The sequence below is a fragment of the Carassius carassius genome, chromosome 27 (assembly GCF_963082965.1).
Source record: "Carassius carassius chromosome 27, fCarCar2.1, whole genome shotgun sequence".
NCBI lineage: Eukaryota > Metazoa > Chordata > Actinopteri > Cypriniformes > Cyprinidae > Carassius > Carassius carassius.
Genome location: NC_081781.1, coordinates 1,965,795 through 1,980,114, shown reverse-complemented (window position 1 = coordinate 1,980,114; position 14,320 = coordinate 1,965,795). Strand labels below are relative to the sequence as shown.

At 35.2% G+C, this 14,320-nt stretch overlaps 1 protein-coding gene across 2 annotated transcripts in view; it reads left to right on the top strand.

The window, feature by feature from the left end:
- The first annotated feature begins 343 nt into the window (after positions 1-343).
- slc24a4b (solute carrier family 24 member 4b) overlaps positions 344-14,320 on the top strand; it is a 32,270-nt gene continuing 18,293 nt past the window's right edge. Inside the window, exons 1-2 of one of the 2 annotated variants that reach the window (XM_059512070.1) lie at positions 344-1,171; positions 6,681-6,794. In XM_059512070.1, coding sequence (XP_059368053.1) covers positions 988-1,171; positions 6,681-6,794 — 298 coding nt within the window. In that variant the 5' untranslated portion in view covers positions 344-987. The remainder of the gene's footprint in view (positions 1,172-6,680; positions 6,795-14,320) is intronic. The other variant, XM_059512069.1, reaches the window with a different exon arrangement.

The window sequence follows — 14,320 nt, the reverse complement described above, 5'->3', positions numbered from 1 at the left end:
GCCTGATTATTATCAGTGTTGAAAACAGTTGTGCTGCTTCATATTTTTTTTTGGAAACCATGATACATTTTGTTTTTCAAGATTATTTTGATGAACAGGAAGTTTACAAGAACAGCATTTTATTAGAAATAGCAACTTATAACATTCTTAATATCTTTAATGTCACTTTTGAATAATTTCATGTTTGCTTGCTGAATGAAAATATCACTTTTCTAAAAAAAAATAATCTAAATAAAAAAAGAACCAAACTTTTGAACGGTGTTATTTGCACATTTTCATAGAGAAATTTACAACTGTATTTATAGGATTTATTTCACATTCAAAGCTATTTGCTTGGGTTTACGGTTCTTTTGTAAATTGCATTTCACTTTTAGAAATATTAAACACATGATGGAAATTAAAAAAAAATTAATTAGTAGCCTATTCTAAACATTATTTTGAAGTTTCTAATTAGACTTGTATAATAATAATTTACTATATTCATAATCATGCGGGTTTCCAGATTTGGAATATCAGCATTAATGAAAGTGTGCATGCACATGATAACATGTGAGCGCTCATGACACGCTTTCACTCTCGCTGTAGGTGCGCGTGACGCGTCGCTTCAGCCTGATCGCCGTGAAAGCACCGGATCGCGGAACGTCACGTGTCTCCGGTGGACATCAGAGGAGCGCAAAGTTCCCGACGTTCCAGATGGGAAGAGCGGGAATGCTTTCGCAAGCGGGACCGAAGGACATCACCTGAGACCGATGTTATTCAGACCCGCGCGCTTCACGCCAGACACACACGCACGCGGCGCCGCAGGATTCGTGCATGCGGGAATATAACGTTTCCAGCGTTGTTGCAATGCGGCGGGGAGGATTCTGATGAGAGCAGGGATCTGGGACGGTGAAGGCTGGGATTCTGCGCTTGCTGTATCTGGATCCAGACCTCTGATCGTGCTCTCTCTCTCTTTCTCTGGTTTCGGCGCTCATTGAAGCCGCGACGATGACCACCGCGGGTCAGGAGCAGCATCAGCAGGACCACACCATGACGACGGTCTCCAAGAAATCCATCATCGCCAAGATGTTTAGAGTGCGCAAGAGGAGGGAGATGCTGCTGGCGCAGGTGTGTTTGGTCTGCAGCCTTCTGCTCGTGGCGTGGGGCATGTCGAGCATCCTGACCAGGACAGGTGAGTCCGCTTCTGGCTGTCAGTCGAAGCCCTCAGGTGTCCCAGACACAGAGCGATCACTATCACAGGAGGAGGAGGAGGAGGAGGAGGAGGAGAGAATTTGACTCTGCAGCTGACATAGACGTTAAAACAATCAGAAAAAGACAGCTGTCTAATAGTTCATGCAAATAAGACAAACGAAAATGATCCGTATCTGTCTGGACACGGATCAGTGATTTACCCTCGTCACTTCGTGAGATTCATAAATGAGAATGATAGTATATTAGAAGTGTTCAGTGTCAAAAATAGCTCTGGACTGACAGTTTAGTAACAAACAAACAAACAAACAAAAAAGCATTGAAAATGGCATTTCTATCCTAAATTAGAATCAATAACGTAATTTTTCAATTCCCTTTAAAATGAAACTGTAAATGCAATTCTATATTTATTTTAAGAATGTAACTTTATAAACATTCCTTTTTTTCGATTTTATTTGTCCCTCTTGCATACATATTATTCAATAGCCTATTACTGACTGAATTTCTGCCCTGGGATTCTTAAATGTACTTTTTAATATTCATTTTAAAATAAACTATTCAGAATCAGAATGAGCTTTATTGCCAGGTATGTTCACACATACGAGGAATTTGTTTTCGTGACAGAGCTCTGCAGTGCTCTTACTGCAATTCTATAGTTATCTTAAGAGTGTAAGTCAATAAACATATTCCTGTTTTTTGTTTATCCTTTACAGCATGGACTGCTATCCTTAAATACAAGTATGAAATATAGAGATGTGCATCATTGTGTATTATTCGAGGTCAGTGATCTACAGAAAATAAATTCTATGAGATTCTTTAGTGGCATTATCTTCTTTGTGGTTTATATAAAATGAATCACAATTATAAATGTTTGCCATGCACATTTTTGGATGTGTATGGACGTTTGTGTGCTATGAGCTGTAATAGATGTTGAGACACATATAGATACAGGTCTCTTCACGAGGGCAGTGTCTGCAAACCTAGTGAGCTGCCCATCTAGACTGCATGTGTGCACATCATACGTGTAGTAGTCAGCTCACGAGGTTGTGTGTGTGTGTGTGTGTGTGTGTGTGTGTGTGTGTCGGTGGCGATGCTCTGTCTCATATGCCGCAGTATGGGGACCGTAATGCACACATGGTCAGATTTTAATGCACTGATTTGTCTTTTATGGTCAGGTGTGTTTGAGAAGTGTGCCGTCTGATTCCTCTGGGGCAAATGAAAGTCACATTCCTCTGATATCATGAAACATTGAGCTCAGATCGAGTTATGAACTGAGCAGCACATGCATATCACTGAAATGACCAAAGGCTCATGAAGCTTTATGGGTTTAACCATCATGTCATCCATTATACATACACACACTGTAAAATCTAATAAGTTGGGCTTACTTAAAAAAAGCATGCAAACTGATTGCCTTGAAAAAACTAAGTAAAGTGAAATAGGAATAGTATGTTGTACTGACAAATGCTTAGTTAGTATAGTTAACTTACACAAGAGTTCTAGTAACTAAAAAAGAACTGTAGGGGGTACTTGATCCTTTCATTTAGGTTTACTCATGACTTAGTATAGCTACTCACTGACTCCCAGAATGCATTGCGCAGAATTAATTATGCAGTTGCTTTGTTTTAAAGTTGTTGTTTTTATTTGCCAATTTTATTTGCTGTCTTGTGTCAGCAGTAGCACAACAAAAAGAGCAAATAAAATTGTTATTGTTACAATTAATGAAAATAAATTAAATTTAATTGTTACCATTGTTGTGATTCACATGATGAATGTTTAAGTCTGTGTGTGACTTCAGCATATTACCTCTCACTATTTAAGGATAATATAAAAAGCATATCAAGGTATTTATGATAAATAAAATCTCAAAAAGGTCATTATTAAGCACACACAAAAAACTGCTTTAATTAAAAATTAGGTCATTTTATAAAAGCAACCTATTTATTACTTTTCTTTAAAATCAAATTCAAATTCATATTCATTCATGATGCTTTCAAAGAATTCATGATGCATTTCTCCATTAATAGAGAGAAAATTATAGTAACATAATTTAAGTTTCAAGTGCCCAACCAAAGGGAACGCTAGGCCTACTCACTATAATGGTGAGCTAAAAAAAAAAAACCCGGCAATTAGCAACATATTAGTGCACTGCTGCCTCTCAATGGTTTATTAATGTCATTGGTTCCTTTGTGGCTACTTGAATATTTTAAGTAAGTGTCACTCATAACAGTAAGTAAATTGTTTTATTTGCCTTGAAAGTAGTTGAAACTTAATAAAACCTAGTAAGTATAACAACTAAGTAAAGATAACTAATTAACTCTAAGTAAGGTAAACTATTGGATTTTACAGTGCACACAGAATAGAGAAGAATATAGAATATTTCCCCTATGAGGTTAGTGTAGCTTTATTTTATATAGCCTATTAGCTGTTATTACTTTAATACTCATTTTCATTAGGTAGTTTATGTCCATGTTGTATTTTTTTTTTAGAACAAAGAGGAAACAGCAAGCATTTACCAGTTTATGAAGTAAATGAGTTTATGGCAGTGTTGTTAAGGTGTTGTATGTGTCCTGAAATAAAATTAAATACACATAACTTTAAATTTCAGCTAGTTGCTGAGACAAATTTTCTAATTTTAATTAAGTTTAACTTGATGTACTAAATTAACTAAAACTGAAATAAAAATGTATAATATGTATTTAAAAACATATTAAAAAAAAAGACAAAAACACAAAATTTACTAAAACCTTACTAACTAAAATAAAAAATGAAAACAGAAATCAGACAAATAAAAACTGATTTAAAATTATAATAAAAATCAATAAATCCATAAATACCATTTCTACTAGAATAATTCTGGTTTATACAGATTTATAATTATTGTAACAGGTGAGCACTGATTAAAAAATATATATAAAACCATTTGAAATGATTTTCACTCAGAAATTGCTAGTAAATTTTAGAAATAATGAAACGGCACACTAAATCAAAATTCTAAAGATGAAAGACTGAAATAGTATTTTCTTGCAAAATGTACCCCAATTACCTTTGTTTTATTTACAACTTTTAATTTGTATTAATTTATTAATTTATTTTACAGTGATCTGTCAGTGTCACAGTTCTGTTTAGTTAGTTTCATCATGGACTTAGTTTTGTTTTCATGGACTTGTCATTGTTTTTTTCTAAAGTCACATGTCCTCCTTTTATTCAGTTTTCCCACCACTCTTTAGCTGTCGTGGTAATTCAATTAATTTAATGCTGTGTGATCTTTCATTTATCTGGTATTGTCTGTGTAATACACAACTGTCTTGCAGTTTGGCATTCTGTGGATTTATTTAATAAACCTTGTTTAATTTTTATAATGTTCTTCATCCTTGGAATATTCGTGACAGTCAAGGCAGCAAAGGGAGATCAAAATGTGTCATTCATTTATGGATTTTAACATAATGATATGAAAGAAACATTCTCAATAACAAAATAATCAATTTATAAATTTCAAATAATTTGACTGCCTGCTAAATTGTTTGCAACTTATGTTTACATTTACATGGTAATGGCAGCATACCAAACTAAAACTCTAACAAAATTTTTTTCTTGAAGCATTAAAGACATAAAAGAATGGGTAAAAATATAAAATAACCCAGCAAGTTAATCCCAGTATTTGGGTTAAAAAAAAATAACCCAGCACCTGGGAACAAATATTTAAAATAGGCCAATAAAATGACCCAGCAAGTTGAACCCAGCATTTGATTAAAAAAATAACCCAGCACCTGGGTATAAAAATTAAAAACAACCCAATAAAATGACCCAACAAGTTGAAACCAGCATTTGGGTAAAGAATAAAATAAAAATAATAACCCAGCACCTGGGTAAAAATATTAAAAACAACCCAATAAAATGACCCAACAAGTTGAAACCAGCATTTGGGTAAAGAATAAAATAAAAATAATAACCCAGCACCTGGGTAAAAATATTAAAAACAACCCAATAAAATGACCCAACAAGAGTATTTGGGTAAAAAATTAAATAAAAATAATAATAACCCAGCACCTGGATACAAATATTAAAACCAACCGAATAAAATGACCCAACAAGTTGAACCCAGAATTTGGGTTAAAATAAATAACCCAGCATTTTTAAGAGTGTATAATCAGTTGAAATTCATATGACATAAAAAAAGAGTTGTTCAACTGATGTAAAAACCTTTGTTGCCATGACTTACTGTTAATATTATTTTAAAGTAACTCTGCATCACACATGATGTTCTGGGCTGGTTTTACTTGTGTTATTTGTTCACAGATGCACAAGTGTTCAGATTTCATGCAATATTTATTAATCTTGCATCACCAGTCTTTTATAGCAGCCTTCCAAATCTGGTTAAAAATTCATAGAAATTGTCAGAATGTGCATGCAGAACCCCTCAAATCTCTTAAGTCTGTAGATATGCAAGTAAGGCAAGTCTGTGAGGTTTTTTCTTCATGTCTATCATCTACCAAATCAAAAGTCAGATCTTCTATAAACAAAAACAAGCAGTTCGATTTGAGCTCAAAGACATTAATGACAATAAAAACGAGGAGCTTAAAAGATTATTCTGCACTGATAGCGTGCAGACAATAGTAAATCTGTTATCTCTCAGTCAGAAACGTCTGCTCATGACAGTAACTTAAAAGCATGTGTTTGTGTCAGACTCAATGCTTTTCTCATACTGGATGAGGAAAGAGAGATCAAAGACGAAGGGGATATATATAACCCTCCCTTTCTAATCAGGCAAACCCTGTTTGCCTACACTTCTTCTGTAGCTCCAGGAGAAAAGAAATGCAATACTGTCACTCTCCTCTCACCCTGTTTTTACACTTTTTATGTTAATTATATTCTTCTCTATATTCAGTTTTCTGAAATTAAGATATTAATTTCATATTTTAGTTGCAATAATTTAAATTATTAATATTTATATTTACTTACAAATGTACGGTATTTATGTAATATTTAAATAATATGATTTATATTTAATGTTAATGCACATACAAGTATTAATTTAGGATATCGATTGAAACAAATATTTGCAATAATATAATTCAACAATATGTATGGTTAATATTCAAATTAACATAAATAATAATATTTAATTTCAATCCATATAAAAATATTCATTTTAAGATATTAAATTACAGTATTTATTACCAAATTAAAATATCTCAAGGAATTCCCAAAATATTGCAGTAGTTCCTAGAATTTAATAATCATACATATTGTTACTTATTGTTACTGTGCAACCCCAAGATATAAAAGTCATTGTGCTTTTGAATAATTGTAAAGTTTATAATAACTTTGAGAAATATAGTCTAAAATGAGCAAATAAATGAGATTTAAAGGGATAGTTCACCCACAAATGATAATTCTGTCATTATTTACACACCATCATGACATTCCAAACACTGCATGACTCTCCTTTTTTATTGTGTGGTGATGTGACGAGTGTTTTGTTCTTGCAGGTCATGGTATGATTGTGGAGGAGTCTGATATAGAATCACATGATCACTGGGGTCGACGGCTGATGTCCTCCACAGCTGCTAATGTGACGGAGGAGAAGAACTGCACAGAGCCAGGTGAGATGAGCATCATAACCAGCCCAGACACACATCAACATATAACACTGAATGAGGTGAGAAAACACGAGAGACCACTGAATAACGGGAATATGAGTTTAATAAAATAATGAAAATATTTACCATAACAAAACCCCAACCACAAATGAAAAAGGGGAAAACGGATTGTGCCAAACAAAAAGTAATAAGAAAAAAAAATAAAAATAAAAAGTTAACACATTTAACCTCTAATACTAAGATAAAAAGAAAAGATCAAAGAAAAAAAAGTCTTCAACATCTGAGACGTCTTAACTAAACTACACTACCTAATAAACAAATACAATGGGTGGCACAAATCCCTACCTAGTGTTTTTATACAGACAAGTTTAACTACGTGTGTACAATGTATGTCACGTGACAATCTTACCTATCCCCTTCTCCTTTGTAGACCGCAACACTCACAAATGAGAAAGATTTGGACACAGCCAAAACCAGGAATAATGGACACACGTGATCAACGTAACAGAAATAAAACACACAAACAGTTTCTCCAACCAAAACATCTCAAACAGAAACCAAGTTCTCTCTAGAACAAGCAAAAATCTCTCACAAAGGTTCTCATTACAAAGGTTCTCTCAATACAAAGTGCTCTTCATACAAAGTGCTCTTCCCACACTGGCAGCAGCATGGTCTTTAAGTATCCGCTTCGCCAGGTGTCACTCATCATACTGATGCAGATCCCGCCTCCCAAGGCGTGGCCACTCATCTCGTTAGTCTTGACTGACAAGCAATATAGCCAACCAGCAGCAATCTAAGAAAACGAAAGTAAGAGAAACAGACAGGACAGAAAAACCACAATACACCACACACACACAATACTATAAACGTCCTTACGGACGTAACATGATCGAGAAAAGATTGATAAAACAACCTCAGGGTTTTCATTCTGTTCTATTCCCCATTTTTCACCTTTACAGTGGTTTATACTGTATGTAGTGTCATGTGCCGGTGGTCTGATGTGTCAGTGTTGTTGGATTGAACGTTTGAGGATTATATTTAGGTTCTTTGAGACGCCTCTGATGAACCATTAGGAATTATCATGTGTTTTTGGTTAATCAGCAGATGGAAAACCTCATAAAAGTGCATTAAAGTGTGGACTAAGAGCTTTGAGGAGATTTGAACTCCATCTCAGGCTGTTTTTTGTTACTCCAGTGAGATTTAAGCGAAGGTTTAATGTGACTTTGCTGTTCACTCGTGGAAGTTTTAATCAGCTTTGGTCGAGAGAAAAAGGCCAGCGTTTGGCTGACACTTGTGTTCTCTCCAGTGCACTCCGTCCCGGACTTACGTCTGTCTATTTCTGACTGCAGTTGTTCTCATTAAATTCTCTCGAACCCAAATTAAAAGTCTAATTTTAGCCGTGGAGGTTCTGTTTATTCAGCTTCATACATTTCCAGTCTCAGTCGGACATAATTGAAGAGAGAGAATCTCCACTAAAGTGTTTGATGAGTGACTGAAACACATTCAAAGGATGTTTGAAGAAATTTGACCTGTGTTAGTAGTTTAAATTTGACATATTCTTTCAGATTTAAATATTTAATTTAGCCTAAAAACATACCCAGCTGCCAATATACATTTTCCTAACATTACATTTATCTGACGCTTTTATCCAAAGCGACTTACAATTGCTATATATGTCAGAGGTCGCACGCCTCTGGAGCAACTAGGGGTTAAGTGTCTTGCTCAGGGACACACTGGTGTTTCACAGTGGATTCGAACCCAGGTCTCTCACACCACAGGCATGCGTCTTGTCCACTGCGCTAACACCACCCCATTAAAGTTATGAAAATGTTACTTTTAAATGTACTCTGAACATTCAAAACTTCCAGTTTTTTTTTTAAGTTAAAAAAGGTTTAATTAATTAGTTTATTTATTGCAAACGTTAATGGAACGTTCAATTTTTTTTTATTTTGCAAGCATGGAAAGGCTACTTTTGAATGTTCTTTGAACTTGAAATTTGAAAAATTACAGTTAACGTTTCTTTGTTCTCTAAACATTCCAAACATTCCATTTTTTTTAAAAAGCTTTGTTTTTTTTTTTTTTTGGCTATGTGAATTTTAAGGGAAACAAGCATTTAAAAATAAACACTAGATCTTCAACTAAAATGTTTCAGAAATTAAATGTTTAATACATTTTGAGAACATCAGTAAAGACCAGATAACTCTGAACAAACATTCTAATAACATTACTGGAAGGAAGTTTCTTCATAACATTTATACAACCTTGGCAGGACATTCTGAGAATGTTCTTTGTAAGCTGGGTAGCCGTATCAGACGGTGAATGTTTCATGTGAGCCATGTTTTGAGTGTTAGCATGTGTAACATGATTCATTATTTATCAGAAAAACACAGCTCACTAGGTTTTGTATTGAAAAAGTGACGATTTATGGTTCACGTATGTGAGCTGCAGGTCAGCTCATTTTATTAGTTCAATTTTTGCATTTTGAAAACTTTTCTGAGCATTTGGATCATCCAGTGAAGGGAAACAGGAGAAGCTGGGGTCAGGTGAATCCTGTAAACTCAGCATTTTCCTTTCAATCAACATGACTGTTAATGTAAAACTCTTATCTGTGAAGCGACACACCTCCACATCTGCAGCTCTGTTTGTCTTTCTCACCTCTTCTCTTGCCACTAACTTTTCAATCTGAGTTTCCCTGTGCAAATCGACAAGATTACACCCTGAGAATCTGGTAATCTCTGAAGATTACGTTTTACTCCTTCTCGTCTTCTCCAGCATGTTGTGCAAACAGATATGTCTGTCCCTTCTCCACCTTAATTTTCTTCTTTTATGTCAGATATGACAATGCAGCTTTAATATTTATTGGATTTATGTCTGTGGTTTTTGCCCATGCTAATAAATATGGACAATCCCAGCATTGGGTTGTATTTGACCGAGCATTTTTTTAGAGTGTAATAAAAAAAATAGATATAATGAACAATTTGTTTGAATCATACATTTATGTTTAGTGTTTAGTTTAGTTTAGTTTATTTGAGCTGTTCAGAATCATGGTTGTTACAGAAGTCATAAAATTACACAGTAATGGAAGTTAAAAAGGAATAGGCTGAAGCAAGGAAGCTTATATGCGCCTACCCCTATGTACAGTACTCTTAGTACCCATGGATTTCACATTTGTATTCCCAATTGTAACTCAATAAATAACACTGCATTTAACAATATATATTACATTGATAAGGTTACCATAAAATGTGCAAAATTCAAGTATATCATTTTCATACCCAGGCACACATCACCACGAGTGTGCACCTGTTTATGAGTTACTTTTCCAACCATACTATCAGTAATATGGACATTACAAATTGCAGAATTTGAAATGGTTAGAGCTTGTAGCTACATTCCACATCCAATGTATATTGTCACAAGCGTATAGGGATAACTGTTCAAACTGTGTTTGAGTTACAGGATACATCTATTGTACAAGCAGCATGACTACATCTGCATTAATAAGTATCTTCCATAAGGCATTATGTCGTGAAGGATAACATTAATACAGAATCCTGTATACTACTAGAAAATTTACACCCACTGTTAGCAAAAAACAATTATAACTGGCACAACTGACATGACCAGTCTCCACATTATTCACTTCTTTCATTTATTATTATTATAGTAATTTTTGGTTAACCATATTTTCATTATAATTTTTATCAATTCTATAATTCAAGTATTAGATTCAATAGTATCACATTACTAACACTATTGTGTAGAACCATTTTTTCTTATACATATTTTGTCTTGTTATTACTTTGTTATCATTATCATCTCCATAGCAACTGGGTGTACATTTACAGCATTCATTTTGATGATGATGATGATGATGATGATTTGTTGTCTTGTGTTGTGCCTTAAAAAGCCAGGGCATGGGCTCGTTGGAAGTGGATCTCGGCCCCATCCAGCAGGCCTGGCCAGCTACCCTAAATAATTGTCTTAGCGGGCGATGTTTATAACCTTTGCTGTGTGATGCATTTGAAAAGACGATGTTTCATGAGCCAGTCTGGAGGAGGGAGCCCTTCACCCGACGGGTCCATGTCTCGTCTTCCCTAATTCTCTTTTGTCTATCGTGTGTCGTGATAGTAATGACAATGGTAATAAACAGCATTATTCTGGACACTAGACACTACTTCTGCATTTGTCCACGACACTGTTGTCATGTGGTTTTTACGTCAGTAAAGGTGGTAACAAAGGGTAACTAACGTGATTGACAGGCGACTGCACTACCCCATGTCACTGTTTAGAATGGGAATTTTCTCATGATTTACAAGTAGTTGAAAACATTAGAGATATTGTTAGCCTTTTATGTAAAATATCATATATTTTGACTGGGACCCTCACTGGGCTAAACTCTGGTGCTGGAGGCTTCTCTAGACTTAACTCGGAGACTGGAGCCCTCTCTGAGCTAAATTCGGGGACAGGAGCCCTCCTTGGGATGGATTCAGGGGCTGGAGCTGGATTGGGATTGGAGGCTCTCCAGACACCAAATGACTGCCTCCTTTCAGTCGAGCTTGGTGGTGTCTGAGCTCCATTGGCAGATGGTATGTCATGAACCTCACTTGTTCCTCCATTTTAGCGGGGAGAAACAAACAGGAAAACAAAACAAACATGGGCTTTACTGTTTGCTGGTCGGCTGTTCTGTCTTGATCTCACAGAGGAGCGAGGAACGAGGAGACGCAGGAGTGCACGTGGATATGACATATAACAGCCGACACTAGACACAGGGAAACACAGGGTTTAAGGAGACATGGGGTGCATCCGAAAGCCTAGGCAGCTTACTTGCTTTTTCGCTGAGGCAATGACTTTGCAGATACTGTTTTTGCACAAAGGCACCTCATGAAAGTGATTTCGGACAGGCTTCTGAGGCAGCGTAATGGTTTAATGATCTACAACAAAATAGAACAAGTTTTGGTGATAACTAAACAAAATTATTTAATTACTATAACACTGATTTCTCACTAGAAATAACGTCAAAAGTGCAACTCAGAATATACATTTACTCACAAACTGACCACCAAACACAACTTTCAGACGCCATCTTTATTTTTTAGCTCAACAGTCACGGAATGGAATGCACAGGATTGTGGGATATCAAAGGCAGCGTAGGATACATCTACGCTGCCTTCAAAATTCAATCAGAAGAAGGTACCTTCGGAGACAGGAAGTAAAGCAGAATTTGGATTCGGACGTGCCTTGATGCCTTCCTGTCTTGGAAGACTGCCTCCGAAGGCAACATTTTAGAGCTTCCGGTCGCAGCGATGGAAACTAATGAGGGAACACCTGGAAACAATGAACATGATGACATGAGGACAAACAGCTAGAGTCAAATAAACATAATGAGGACAGGAACAGGAAGACCAAAAATGAGCATATGAGGGAAGGAAGCACAAGACACAGCAACACAAGACTGACACATTGATACTGGTTGTAAAATTGATAGTGATGCAACATTTTAAAATGGGGAAATGAAATATGATGAAAGTTTATTATGTATAAAGAAAGTCTGTGTGAAGTGATACACAACATATGAGCTGTGTAATGAGTCTTTATTTGTCCTGTATGCAGAAAGTCTGTGTATATTGGGTGTTCTGAAATGATGTAATTTCTCTGTGGGAGATGTTTGCTCTGGGTTATATAAGTCTGGGCTCTGGATACAAGCTGCTTTTTGGCTAAAAAAGTTGGTATGATAGAAAAAGTAAAGGCTGTTTTAGCTGAGGAAAGTGTTGTGACGATGAGGACACTTGTTCTAGTGCAGGTTAGTTGTATTATGTTTGGCAGTGCTGATGCGGGACAGAGGTGGGATGAATGTTTCTGTTTTGAGTCTTTATGTGAGAAGCCGTGAGTCAGTGTCACTAAATCTCCAGTCATCAATCTGAGCTCAGCATCCACCAACCGTGTGTGCTTTAACCCCCACCGATCGGACGTCCTGCCACTGTCATTTCAGCCTGCACACAGAATATGTGCATTTATGTTTTATTTCTACTTGGGATGGGTCTGGAGGAGTTCATTGGTGAGATTAGCTGATAAATTTGGGGATTAATTTAGAGACAAAACTTCTTGGAAGAGGCTTTTAGTGTGCTGACAGTGTTATATGTTGAAAATATCTCTAACTGATGCTTATTAAAATTTCATAATAATGCATACTTATATCAATTTACTTTTCATGCAATTCACTCTTCGCCAAGAGTTTGATTGACAGGCGATCTGACTAATCACAATGCTGAATCAACCTGAAAAAGACAGCTTTCCGCTTTTCCGTGTTATTCATGTTTATTTGGTGCTGTAACTCGTAGTAAAGAAGACAAGAAGATCGGTTCACGTGCGCTACAGTGATCAGTTCCTTAAAAAATTACAGAATTTGAAAGCTGAACATTTGTTTCATACCAAATGATACTTGCTGCTACTTAAATCCTCTAATAATAAGTTAGCTTTTATTAGTTTTCACTGTTTCTCTCAGACACTAAAACTAAAGAACACGTGAGTTTCTGTGAGTGTAGTAAGCTCATGAATATTTAATGAAGGAATGTTGCTTAATTTATGATTAGTTACATTGTAGCACTGCATTGTTTCACACTGGAGATGAGCTTCCCACTAGTTAAAAGCATAATTAAGCACCTTTCAAAATAACAGTTGTGAAACATTCACGCTAAATCCGTGATTATAGGCATAATGTAAAAGGATTTTTTTAGCTTTAGATTTGTGTCATTCTGACTTCCTGTAATTCTTGTAATATATGAATAATTTCTAGATTATTTGTGAATTAAGCTGAGTCATTCTCATATGATGTCAAGTCTTTCTCTTTCTCTCTCTCTCTCTCTTCTGCTCCATTACTTCATTATTCAGTTCATTACACACTTGAGCCGTTTGATTTCTCTGCACTGGCCTCTTCTGCTGATGACACTCAAAGTTCACTGCACACACACACACACTGTATCATCACATTCTGCTCTAGTTATTTAAAACCTAAAAGTAGTGCTAAAACCTGCTGCTCTTTAGATTGTCTATAAAGACATTATCAGTTTTGTCAATTTGTAAAGAGGTCTAATATGATTAGACAATTCAAGAAAATTTAAATTATTAATTATAACTATTAGTATGTATTTATAATATAATAGTATTATTATACACAAGTTCTATATTAAATTATATATATATTCATATAAATATAATAAAAATGTAATTATGTGTGTGTGTGTGTGTGTGTGTGCGTGTGTGAAACAAAAAAAAAAAAATTCAGATGGTCAACTTGGTCTAATAGGAACATAACAACAATTCATATTTTGATTAAATAAAAAATTATGAATGATATTGGATATTTAAAAACGTTCTTTTTAGATTAAGAACGATTAAGGTATTTAGATTCTCTTTAGGTTTAGATTAAGGTCTAATATTATTCAGGTAATTAAAATTATGTATTCAGAAATCGAAAAAGTAAAAAGTGTGTACTTGTTTTGCTCCTGTTGTTTTGTAAGCACATTTGT